This window comes from Meles meles, chromosome 5, assembly GCF_922984935.1.
Source record: "Meles meles chromosome 5, mMelMel3.1 paternal haplotype, whole genome shotgun sequence".
Taxonomy (NCBI): Eukaryota; Metazoa; Chordata; class Mammalia; order Carnivora; family Mustelidae; genus Meles; species Meles meles.
This window is the reverse complement of record NC_060070.1, coordinates 105085354-105098906: the sequence shown is the minus strand read 5'-3', so window position 1 is coordinate 105098906 and position 13553 is coordinate 105085354. Positions and strand designations below refer to the sequence as shown.

The window sequence follows — 13553 nt, the reverse complement described above, 5'->3', positions numbered from 1 at the left end:
CTGTCAAAAAAATAAATAAAATCGTTTTTTTAAATAATTAATTTTAAAAAGATAGTCTTAGGATCCTATAAGAGTTGAAAACTGTTCCCAGAGATAGGTAACTGTCCTTCCAAATAAAACAGGCATGCCTTACTTCATTCCACTTCACTTTACTGTGCTTCATAGAGACGATGCTTTTTACAAATTGCGGGTTTATGACAACTCTGCCTTCAGCAATTCTATCAGCACCATTTTTCCAACAGCATTTGCTCACTTTGTGTCTCTGTGCCACATTTTGGTAATTCTTGCAATATTTCAAACTTTTTCATTATTATATTTGTTATGGTGATCTCTATGAGTGATCTTTCATGTTACTACTGTAATTGTCCTGGGGTTCCACAGACTGCTTCCACAGACGCTGGACAACTAAGTGGACCAATGTCATGTGTGCGCTCACTGTTCCACCAATCAGCCCTTCCTCCATCTCCCTCCCTTTTCTTGGGTCTCCCTATTCCCTGAGACACAGAAATATTGAAATTAAGGCAATTAATAGCCCTACAGTGGCCTCTAAATATTGAAGGTAAAGGAAGAGCCACACATCTCTCACTTTATTTTTATTTTTTTAAGATTTTATTTATTTGACAGACAGAGATCACAAGTAGGCAGAGAGGCAGGCAGAGAGAGAGGGAGAAACAAGCTCCTTGCTGAGCAGGGAGCCTGATGCGGGGCTCCATCCCAAGATGCTGGGATCATGACCTGAGCCGAAGGCAGAGGCTTTAACCCACTGAGCCACCCAGGCGCCCCGTCACATCTCTCACTTTAAATCAAAAGCTAGAAATGATTAAATACAGTGAGGAAAGCATATTGAAAGCTGAGATAAGCTGAAACCTAGGCCTCTTGTGCCAGCTGGCCAAGTTGTGAATGAAAGGAAAAGGTCTTGAAGGAACTTGAAGGAAGTTGAAAGTGCTACTCCAGGGGCATCTGGCTGGCTCAGTCAGTAGAGCACAGGACTCTTGATCTCAGGGTTGTGAGTTCAAGCCCTAAGTTGGGTGCAGAGATTACTTTAATAAACAAACAAACAAACGTGCTACTCCAGGGAACACACAGATGATATGAGAGCAATACAGCCTCATTGCTATACGGAGGAAGTTTTGGTGATCTGGAGAGAAGACAAAACCAGCCACACATTCCCTTAAACCAAAGCTTCATCCAGAGAAAGGTCCTAACTCTCCTCAGTTCTCTGAAGGCTGAGAGAGGTGAGGAAGCTGCAGAAGAAAAGTCTGAAGCTGGCAGACAAGGGTTCATGAAGTTGAAGGAAAGATGAGGCCCCCGTAACTTAAAAGTATAAGGTGAAGGAGCAGGTGCCAACAGAGAAGCTACAGCAGGTTACCCAGAAGCTCTGGCTGAGAGAATTCCTGGAGGTGCTGCACTAAGCCACAGCATTTCAATGGGGATGAAACAGCCTTCTGTTGGAAGGAGAGGGCATTAAGGATGTTCATAGCTGGAGAGAAGTCAGTGTCTGGCTTCAAAGCTTCGAAGGACAGGTTGACTCCTTTGTTAGGGCCTAATGCCACTGGTAACTTTAAGTTGAAGCTAATGCCGATTTAGCATTCTGAAAATTCTAGGGCCTTTAAGAATTATGTTAAATTTAGTACTCACATCTGTTTACCTGATGGTTTACTAAATTTTTTTTTAAAGATTTTATTTCATTTATTTGAAAGAGAGAGAGAGAGCATGAGAAGAGAGAGGCCAGTGGGAGAAGCAGACTCCCTGCCAAGCAAGGAGCCGGATGTGAGACACGATGCTGGGATTCCAGAATCATGACCTGAGCCGAAAACAGATGCTTACCTAACTGAGCCATCCAGGCACCCGGTTTATTGAATATTTTAAGCCCACTGTTGAGACCTACTGCTGAGAACAAACTATTACTGCAAAATCTGACAGCTCACTGACAATGGACTGGTCACCTAAGAGCGCTGATGGAGATGTACAATGAAAGAAGGTTGTTTTCAAGTCTGCTAATACAGCATCCATTCTGTGTCCCATGGATTAAGAAGTAATTTTGAGTGCTCGCTTCGGCAGCACATATACTAAAATTGGAACGATACAGAGAAGATTAGCATGGCCCCTGCGCAAGGATGACACGCAAATTCGTGAAGCGTTCCATATTTTTAAAAACAACCTGAGGGTTTTGAAGGGTCAGGGGTGGGAGGTTGGGGCAACCTGAGGGTTTTGAAGGGTCAAGGGTGGGAGGTGGGGGGAACAGGTGGTGGGTAATGGGGAGGGCACGTTTTGCATGGAGCACTGGGTGTTGTGCAAAAAGAATGAATACTGTTACGCTGAAAAAAAATAAATAAAATGGAAAAAAAAAAAGAAGTAATTTTGACTTTCAAGCATTACTATTTAAGAAATACATTGTATAAGATTATTGCTGCCACAGACAGTGATTCCTCTGATGTGTCTGGGCAAAGAAAATTGAAAGCTTTATAGGAAAGATTCAACATTCTAGATGGCATTAAGAACATCTGTGATTCGGGGCGCCTGGGTGGTTCAGCGGATTAAGCGACTATCTTTGGCTCAGATCATGATCCCAGGGTCCTGGGATCGAGCCCACATAGGGCTCCTTGTCCAGCAGGAAGCCTGCTTCTGCCTCTCCCTCTACCTGCTACTCTGCCTGCTTGTGTTCTCTCCCTGTCAAATAAATAAATAAGAATTCTTAAAAAAAAAAATTGTGATTCACTGGAAGAGGTCAAATATCAACATCAACAAGACTTTGGAAGAAGTAGATTCCAACTCTCATGGATGAGTTTGTGGGGTTCAGGACTGCTATGGAGGAAGGAACTGCAGAAGGGTGAAAACAGCAAGAGAACTGGAATTAGAAGTGGAGACTGAAGATGTGACTGACTACTTTGATCTTGTGATAAAACTTGAACAGATGGGGGCGCCTGGGTGGCTCAGTGGTTTAAGCCGCTGCCTTCGGCTCGGGTCATGATCTCGGGGTCCTGGGATCGAGTCCCACGTCCGGCTCTCTGCTCTGAGGGGAGCCTGCTACCCTCTCACTCTCTCTGCCTGCCTCTCTGCCTACTTGTGATCTCTCTCTGTCAAATAAATAAATAAAATCTTTAAAAAAAAAAAAAAAAACTTGAACAGATGAAGAGTTGCTTACTATGAAAGAACAAAGAAAGTGGTTTCTTGGCATGGAATCTGCTCCTGGTAAAGATGCTATGCAGACTGTTGAAATGACAACAAAGGGTTTAGAATATTAAATAAACTGAGTTGATTAAGTAGCAGAACATTTGAGGGAATTTTTTTGAGTTTTAAATTTTAATTCCAATATAGCTAGCATACAGTGCTACATTAGTTTCAGGTTTACAATATAGTGATTCCTTAGGGTTTAAGAACTGACTTCAATTTTGAATGAAATTCTACCATGGATAAAATGCCCTCAAACAGCATCATGTGCTACAGAGAAATCATTCCTGAAAGGCAGAGTGAATCAATGAGACAAACTTCATTGTTGTCTTATATTATATGTGTGTGTGTGTGTGTGTGTGTGTGTGCGTGTGTGTGTATATTTTAAAAGATTTTATTTATTTATTTGACAGAGATCACAAGTAGGCAGGGAGGGGGAAAGCGGGCTCCCTGCTGAGCAGAGCCCAATGCAGGGCTCGATCCCAGAACCCTGAGATCATGACCTGAGCCGAAGGCAGAGGCTTTAACCCACTGAGCCACCCAGGTGCCCTGTTGTCTTATATTAAAAAAATCACCACAGCCACCCTCACCTTTAGCAGCCGCCACCCTAATTAGTCAGCAGCCACCAACATCAAGGCAAGACCCTTCATCAGCAAAAAGATTAAGGCTTGGTGAAAGATGGTTAGCATTTTTAAGCAAGAAAGTATTTTTAAATGAAGGCATATACATTATTTTTTTAGACATAACTAACATACCTAACAGACTACAGTACAATGTAAATATAACTTTTACATGCACTGAGAAAACAAAAAATTCATTTGACTCACTTTATTGTGGTGGTCTGGAACTGAACCTGCAAAATGTCCAAGTTGAGCTTGCAGTGGACAGAAATCTCATTAGAGTCAGGTATCAGTTTGTGTTTAAGAAGTAAGCTAGGTGCCACCAATAAATATAAAACAGATACAAGACGGGAAGGGTAGGGAGGGGCATATTAAAAAAGGGGGGGGGAATGAGGAAGGGAAAATAGATGAAAGGTAAGATAAAGATACATTGTGTTAACTAACTAGAATTTAAATACAAACTTGAAACATTAAAGAGAAAGGGAAAAGAAAAAGAAAAAAAAACAATACACACAGGACTGAGTATTTGGAAACCACCACCAACTATCTCATTAGCCATTGCCACCAGACTGGATCCTAACCTTGGGCTGTACTGAGTTCACAAATCAAAACTGAGGGGATAAAATGCCAAGTACATACTGGATTTGTCGCTCCAAAAAATCAACTCCAATGGTTTTCTTGTAGTCTTTTGTAAAAATGCCTTTGCAATATCGCTGAATCATACTTGATTTTCCAACTGCTCCATTCCCTACAACCACCATCTTGATGGCCACTTCCATATCTTCCTCCAACATTTTTGCTGTTGAAAAGGTTTTTGAGCCAACTTTAATTCCAGGTGATCAGATCTTCTCAAATCTGTGATTTAAAATGAAATTATTTTTCATAACATAAAAATTACATAAGGTAATTTTAAAGGTTGATTTATGTATCTGAGAGACAGAGAGTGTGTGAGCAGGGGGAGGGGCAAAGGGAGAGGGACGGAATCTCAAGCCGACCTTCCTTAGTGCAGAGCCTGACATGGGGCTAGATCCCAGGACCCTGAAATCATGACCTAAGCTGAAACCAGGAGTCAGATGCTTAACCAACTGAGCCACCCAGACACCCCCAAAATTGTACAAAATAAGCTATAACTGCTTTATGAAGAAATAACTATAGTGCATTGCAAGAATTTTTCCATGATGGAGGTCCCCCTACCACCCTGTTTAGATCATGTAGTTTGTTGAAAGGAGGAACAATAACATCACTCATTTCTGAATCCTGAATAATAGCACACAATACATGACATCCAGGTATTAATAAATGCCTAGATTACATAGTTCTTTTTTTTTTTTTTTTTTTTGACAGGCAGAGATCACAAGCAGGCAGAGAGGCAGGCAGAGAGAGAGGGAGAAGAAGGCTCCCCGCCACGCAGAGAGCCCGACGCGGGGCTCAATCCCAGGACCCTGGGATCACGACCCTAGCCAAAGGCAGAGGCTTTAACCCACTGAGCCACCCAGGTGCCCCTAGATTACATAGTTCTATCTTTCAGTGAGACTAAGACTAAGACTGCAGTGTTAGAGCTGAGGTTTGATGTAAAGTTGCCACTTACTAGTTCTGGGCTAAGTAACATTACTGGCTAATCTCTTTAAGCTTCAGTTTACTGAGGATACTTACCTCAGAAGATTGCTGATCAATGGTACATATGAAGCACTTAGCACAGTGAAAATTAAGTATTCAAAAAATGGTAGTTTAAAAAAAAAAGGTAGTTTAGTTTTATACAACACAGTAAATCCTCCATAGTTACCACCACATGGGGAATATATACAAAATCTAAGGAAACTGCTTGTTTGACCTCAGAGGTAATAATTAATATCCCTAGAAAAGAACTCTGAAGAAAAATTGTGTGTAATAACATACAACTGTGTGACAGCACTGGACTCTTACAGTGCTTTACTGTTCAGGTTACAATGACTCCTTTACAAATAATCTTACATCACACATTCTTTCTTTAGTCTCAGACTAGTTACAGTTACTCATATAATGAAAGTAATACAATGTGTACTGTTTGCACTTAAGATTTAAAAGAACAGAAATTCAATTTCTTCATATGTCTTAGGAAAATTTCTAGTTAAGTTCCTGACTATCATATGTTATTATATTCCAACTCCGTTAACTGAAAATCCATCTACACAACCACTACATAAAACAAGTCTGAAACAGGAAGAACATTCCTCCCCACTCCCCATGGAGTTTCAGTAACTGTCCCTAGTGCTTCACAAACTTGCATAATCATAAGAATCATCTAGGAAGATTTGTTAAAGTATAGGTTCTAGGTCTCCACCTCAAACATAATTAAATGATGTAAAAAAAAATAGAGTAACAATGAAAAGAAGAATGTGGTAGGAGCAAAAATACAGGTAAATACAATAGATTTCTCTTGAGCATTCTAAATTATGTTTGACTCAAACACAACTGTGTGATTTTCAATATGTGTAGAGAAAATATTTAACATAATTAATTATAAATGGGAGAGGACAAAGTAATGTAAAGGGAGGTAAAAGTTCTATGCTTCCCTTGAACGGGTAAAATGTTGACACCAACAGACTGTGGTAAGTTATATATATGTAGTATATATAGTATAATGCCCAGAGCAACTACTAAAGAAGTTACACAAGGAGGGGCACCCGAGTGGCTCAGTTGGTTAAATGTCCACTTTCGGCTCAGGTCATGCTCTCAGGGTCCTGGGATCAAGCTCCCTGCATCTGGTTCTGAGCTCAGCCAAGAGCCTTCTTCTCCCTCTTCCTCTGCCCCTCTCCCCAACTCATGTGCTTGACCTCTTTCTCTCAAATAAATAAATAAAATATTTAAAAAATAAAAGAAGTTACACAAGGAGAGATACTCAAAAATACAATAAAACAAAATGAAAGTCTAATAACACAATAAAACTATCAGAATCTAATATATATGTATATATACATATTAAGATTTTATTTATTTATTGAGAAACAGAAAGAGTGTGAGCAAAGGGAGGGGCATAGGGAGAGGGAGAAAGAATCTCAAGCAGACCCTGCATGGAGCCTGTCTCGGGGCTTGAACTCAGAATCTTCAGATCATGACCTAAGCCAAAATCAAGAGCCAGACACTAAACTGACTGAGCCACCTAGGCATCCCAGAATATACTTCGTTTCAAGTACCCATTAAATATATACCAAGATAAAACAGATTCTAGGCCATAAAACAAAACTCAACAAACTTAAAATAATGGGATCACAATGCAATCAAACTAGAAATCAGTAATAGAAAGATAACAGAAAAATCTGCAAACACTTGCAAACTAAAAACACAGACTTCAAAGAAAGAAACTCAAAAGACATTTTTTTTCAAATAATCAAACTGAATTAAAATGAAAATATAAAATATGAAAATTTGTGGGAAATAGCTAATGTAGGGCTGAGAGGGAAAATTTATAGCACTTAATGTTCATCATAGAAAAGAAGTTAAGTTTCAAATCAGTAATTTAAACTCTCACCTCAAGAAACTAGAAAAAGAAGAGCAAAATAAACCCAAAGCAAAGGATGGAAATAACAAAAGTAAGCAGAAATCAATGAAACTGAAAACAGAAAAATAGGGAAAATTAAACAAAAAAAACTTTCTTTACAGATAAAAAAAAACTGACCAACACAGCAAAAAATAAGAGAGAGAGGTAAGATACAAATCACCAGTATTAGGAATAAACTTAGGAATGTCACTGTGGACTTCGCAGACTCAAAAGGATAATCTAACAACTCTACACACATAAATTTGACAACTTAAGGCAGCCTGGGTGGCTCAGTCCATTAAGCATCTCACTCTTTATTTTGGCTCAGGTCATGATCTCAGGGTCACGAGATGAAGCCCTGCATAGGGGTTTAAGATTCTCTTTCTCCTTCTCCCTATACCCCTCCCCCTCTTAAAAAAAAAATTGACAACTTAGCTGTAATGGACCAATTCCTTAAGAAGCATTAACTACCACAACTCACTCAATATGAAATCAATGATTTGAATAGTCCTATAACTATAAAGAATATTGAACCTGTAACTTAAAAACTCAAGGAGAACTCTCCAGGCTCAGGTGACTTCACTGGAGAATTTTATCAAACTTCTTAAGAATGCATACCAATGATATACATTCTCTTCCAGAATACAGAATAGAAAGGAATACTTTCCAACTTATTTTATAAAGCCAGTATTATTTTGATACCAACATCACACAAAAACAATACCAAAAAACAAAAACAACTGGACAAAGACACACAAAGGTCCTCAACAAAATATTAGTAAATTAAAATCTAGGAACATATAAAAAGAATAGCTCAGACCCCCCCAGAAAATAAAATAAAATAAAAATTAAGACCAAGTAGGCTTTATTCTGGGAATGCAAGGCTGGTTCAATACTCAAAAAAATCAATCACTGTAATCTACCAAATTAACAAAGTAAAAAAAGAAAAACCTCACCACCCTATCAACAGAAACAGAGGAAATATATAACAAAATTCAACATCCATTTGTCAGAAAAATAGTAAGCAAACTAGAAACAGAAAAAGACTTCTTCAGCCTCATGAATGTCATTAAAAAACTCCACAGCTAACATTATACTCAACTCTGAAAGTCTGACTGCCTTTTTTTCTTTCCTCTCAGGTAAACTCTATGCACAACAGGGGGGGCTCAAACTCAGGACCCTGAGAGCAACAGTTGCATGCTCTACTGACTGAGCCAGCCAGGCACCCCTGAAAGCCTGACTGCTTTAACCCTTAGACTGAGAACAAGGTAAGTATGCTCACTCTCACTACTCTTATTCATCATACACAAAAGTCCTAGACAAAAGCTAGGTGACAAAAAATAAGTAAAGCTCTTAGAAGTTAAGAGAAAGATTAAATAAAACTGTCCCTAGTCACAAATTACACGAATGTCTTTACAGAAAACTCCAAGGAATTAAAAAAAAAATCCTAAAATAAATGATTAATGATGACTAATAAATGTCCTTTAGCAAGGACACAGGATACAAGAGCAACACACAACACTGAATTGTATTCCTATACCCTAACAATGTACAATTTTTCAATTTACATTGTTATTTAAATTTGTTTTATTTATTTAAGTAGTCTCTACACTCAGCATGGGACTGGAAATCACAACCCCAAGATCAAGAGTTGCATGCTGTTCCAACTGAGCCAACCAGGCATCCCTGAAAACAAAATTTTTAAGAGACATTTATAGAAGTTCCCCCAAAATTAAATACTTTGTTGTAAATTTGACAAAACATGTACAGGAAGAGCCTATATATTGAAATCTATAAAACACTAATGAAACAAAGTCCTACATAAATGAAAAGATGTGCATGTTCACAGATCAGAACACTCAACAAAGTATAAACAGCAATTCTCCCCAAATTGATCCACGGCTTAATCCAATTCCAAAGCACCAGCAGGATTTTCTGCAGTTGAGACAAGTTGATTCTAAACGTTATTTGGAAAGGCAAACAAACTAGAATAGCTAACACAATCTTTAAAAAGAACAAAATCTGGGTGCCTGGGGGGCTCAGTGGGTTAAAGCCTCTGCCTTCGGCTCATGATCCTAGAGTCCTGGGATCAAGTCCCATATGGGGTCTTTGCTCCGTGGGGAGCCTGCTTCCTCCTCTCTCTCTGCCTGCCTTCCTCTCTGCCTACTTGTGTTCTCTGTCAAATAAATAAATAAAATCTTAAAAAAAATAAAAAATAAAAAGAACAAAATCGGAAGAAATCATACTGGCCACTTTTAAGACACCATAAAACTATACAAGTCAAGAAAGTGTGATACTGGTAAAGAGAAAGATATATACATCAACGGAACAGAACAGAGGGCCCAAAAATAGACCCACACAAATTCAGCCAAATGATTTTTGACAAAAGGTACAAAAACAATTCAATGTAGAAAAGACTGTTTTCAACAAATGGTGGTGGAAAATAGGACATTCATATGTAAAAAAGTAAACATGTGCCTAAACCTCATACCTTATACAAATAATTTAAAATGGATCAAAGATCTAAAAGTAAACTATAAAGATAAATAAATAATAAAAGTAAAACTGTAGGGACACCTGAATGGCTCAGTCGATAGACTCTGCCACCTGATCTAGTGAGTTCAAGCCTCACGTTGGGTGTAGAGATTACTTAAAAATAAAATCTCAGAGGCACCTGGGTGGTTCAGTCAGTTAAATACCTGCCTTTGGCTCAGGTCATGATCCCAGAGCCATGGAATCCAGCCTGGGGTGGGACTCCCTGCTTAGCGGAAAGTCTGCTTCTCCCTCACCCCTTGCTTCCCCCCTGCCCATGCCCCACCCTCCACGCTGTGCTCAGGTACTCTGTCTCTCAAATAAATAAATAAAATCTTTAAAAAAGAAAATAATAGGGGCGCCTGGGTGGCTCAGTGGGTTAAAGCCTCCGCCTTCGGCTCAGGTCATGATCTCAGGGTCCTGGGATGGAGCCCTGCATCAGGCTCTCTGCTCAGCAGGGAGCCTGCTTCCCCCTCTCTGCATGCCTCTTTGCCTACTTGTGATTTCCCTCTCTGTCAAATAAATAAATAAAATCTTTTAAATAAATAAATAAATAAATAAAAATAATAAAAAATAAAACAATAATTTTTAGAAGAAATACTTTACAAGGTGAAAATGTTGACCTGGGGTTAGGCAGAGTTCTTAGACATCCAAAAAAATTTCCACAAGAGGAAAAACTGATAAATTAGACTTCACAAAAATTAAAAACATTTGCTCTGTGAATGATACTGTTAAAAGAATGAAAAGACAAGCTACAGACTGTGAGAAAGTATTTGCAAAGCAAGTATCTACCAAACAACTTGTATCTGGAACATATGAAGAACCCTCAAAACTCAACATAAGAAGAAAAGAAACCCATAAGAAAGCTAACAACCCATTTGAGAAATGGGCAATAAATACTCTTGCCCAGAGACTCATCAAAGATTATATATGCCAAAATAAGCACATGAAAAGATATTCAAAATCATTAGTCATTAGTTAAAGACACACTAAAACCACGGGATACCACTACAGGTCTATGAGATGGCTAAATTTAAAATTACTGACAATACTAAGTGCATACAAAGAATGTGGAACAATGGGTACTCTCCACCGGTGCCTGTAAGAATGCAAAATGCTAACAGCCACTCTGGAAACCAGCATGACAGTTCCTTATAAAGTTAAACATCCTTTTTATGACCCTGCAATCCCACTCCTAGCAATACCCTCCAGAAAGGAAAACTTGTGTTCACACAAAAACCTGTATACGAATGTTTATAACAGCTCTATTCATCATCACCAAGACTGAAAACACTTCAAATTTCCTTCAGGGGGTGGATGTATGAATAAACTGTGGAACGTCCATCTAATGCAACACTACTTAGCAATAAAAAAAGAAGAAATGCTTGATACATGCAACAGATTGGAGAAATGCTAAAGGCATTGTGCTGAGTTAAAGAAGTCAGCATCAAAAGGTTACATATTGTATGATTCCACTTACATGACATCTGGAAAAATTTAGTAAATGCCAAAGGTTAGGGGTAAGGGAAGGATATAAAAGGATAGCATGAATGGGGGAGGGAGGGTGATAAGAACTGTTCTATGCCCTAATTGTGGTGAGAGCATGAATCTAAAATTCATAGAACTGCACAGCCCTTAAAAAGGCAATTTTACCGTATAATTTTAAAAATAAAATTTAAAAGAAGAGAAGAGCAATCAGATTTTAACACAGACAGTCTGGTGATTATCAGCTACTACTGCTCTATAGACATAAAGCACTCTATCAAAACAGCTAAGTTCTTAGAAAATAAGATAATGGTGAGTATAATAGTTAAAAAGCTTACAGCAGGGGCATCTGGGTGGCTCAGTGGATTAAGCCGCTGCCTTCGGCTCAGGTCATGATCTCAGGGTCCTGGGATCGAGTCCCACATCGGGCTCTCTGCTCCGCGGGGAGCCTGCTTCTCTCTCTCTCTCTCTGCCTACCTCTCTACTTGTGATCTCTCTCTCTGTCAAATGAATAAATAAAAATCTTTAAAAAAAAAAAAAAAAAAAAAAAAAAAGCTTACAGCAATGCTTTGCATAAATACTCTTTTCTAAATACCGTTTTCCCCAAATTTAATTTTAAAAAGTTTTCCAACCAATGCAGTCTAATAAATTAGAAAAGGTACTTAAGTACAGGCACGACTGTGTTTATAACACTGAAAAGCTTGTTAGGTTCGATGAAATTACCTAGACAACATTAGGAGTTACATAAAGCCTAAAGAAACGACCCTTTCAGACTCTTTAAAGCGCTCGCACACACCCTCAAGTTCGTACGTCTGGGAGCGCCTCGACTCCTCTGTTCTCCGAGTTAAGTAATTCTGTGGCAGCCAGTGTCAATGAAATAGTGCAGTCTGGCTCATTCATATTCTAGCAGTCTGAGCAAGAAATTAGGGAAAGGTGGGGCCGCGGGTAAGGAGGGGGCCCCGCCGCAGGAAGGAGGGGGTTCTAAAAGCCAGGGCAGAGCTTGGGACCCCGCTTCCGAGCAAACCTAACCCGGCACTTGACGCCCCTTGCCGGCGTCCGGCCCCGGCCTGGATCGCCCCCTCCCCATGTGGGCGCTGGGAGAAGGCGAGAAGCTGGGTGCTCGGCCAAGCTGGAGGCCAGCGCCTCGCCCCCGCTGCGTCTCGCTCCTTCCCGTCCAAGGGGCAATTCCAGGGACGCACACCCTGGGAGCCCGGGCCTCGGGGCGCTGAGAGCGGAGGCCCGGCAGGTACTGCCGCCCACCTCCTCCAGCGGGAACTTCGGCACGGCGCTCGGCGAATGGGGAGCGGGCGCTCGGCGGCCAGGGCCGGGGGGATGGGAGCCCGGGCCTAGAGGCCCCTCCCCCCCCACACCCCTCTACAGTCCCCGGGGTACAGCACATCCCAGGACCCCAGGGAGAAGCGGGTCCTTCCTCAGCCGAGCCGGGGGAGCCCTCAGCCGCTGGACAGGGCGAGTGAGAGCAGCGCCGCTGTCCGGAGTGCAAGCCGCTACTCACCGTCCCCCGCCGGCCGCGGACCCGCCGCCCGGCGCGACGGGCTCCTCCTTGGTCGCGGCGCAACCGCTGCCGCCGCCGCCGCCACCTCCTCCTCCTCCTCCTCCCAGGGCGCCAGCAACCCCGGCGGGGCCGCCCGGCTGGCTCGCGCCCTCCTTCGCTCTTTTAAGAATGACTATGATTTTTTTTTAACGAACTTTATTGGCAGGCGGGGCGCGGAACAAGCGCCTTAGCAGCAACTCCGGCAAGGGTGGTGGGGCGCGGGAGACTCGACTCCCCTCATCTGTGGACCCGCCGCTCTGCGGAGCATGCGCTGGGTTTGGTCTGCGCATGCTCGGAGCGGACCGGGTCCCCCGCCCCGCTCCACCCCTGTTCTGGCTGGTGCCCCGCAGGGCGGCTCTTTCGCGTTTCCGATCCCTCCCGGGACCCGGCGGCAGTGGGGAGACCGGCGGCGGGCGGGAGCGCCCAGATCGTGAACCCTATTAAAAAAACTGAGAGACGAAGTTCCGCCTAAGTTTCGCCTACTAAGTGACCAGACTTCCAGAGCACTGAAAGGACCTGCTCCGCCTTGGACACACACCTCATTTTCTTCACCCGATGACATCCAGGGGGTAGAGTGAGCAAAAGTGCTGAGCAAAACCGAAGACGCACTCGCAGTCAACACCTTGCGACTGGACAAAGTAGATGTCTTAGATGGTTAACAATTCAGAGAACCAAA

The 13553-nt window shown here is 41.5% G+C and overlaps 1 protein-coding gene and 1 non-coding gene across 2 annotated transcripts in view; one reads left to right on the top strand and one right to left on the bottom strand.

The window, feature by feature from the left end:
* The window catches only part of RAB23 (RAB23, member RAS oncogene family), a 38233-nt gene extending 25116 nt beyond the window's left edge, over positions 1 to 13117 (bottom strand). The window contains exons 1-2 of the mRNA XM_046006789.1: positions 12839 to 13117; positions 4431 to 4646 (exon numbers count right to left, since the gene is read on the bottom strand). Coding sequence (XP_045862745.1) covers positions 4431 to 4585 — 155 coding nt within the window. The 5' untranslated portion in view covers positions 4586 to 4646; positions 12839 to 13117. The remainder of the gene's footprint in view (positions 1 to 4430; positions 4647 to 12838) is intronic.
* LOC123942845 lies at positions 2046 to 2152 on the top strand. The gene has a single exon (XR_006818482.1). It is a non-coding gene; the product is annotated as a U6 spliceosomal RNA (small nuclear RNA).
* Positions 13118 to 13553: the final 436 nt, after the last annotated feature.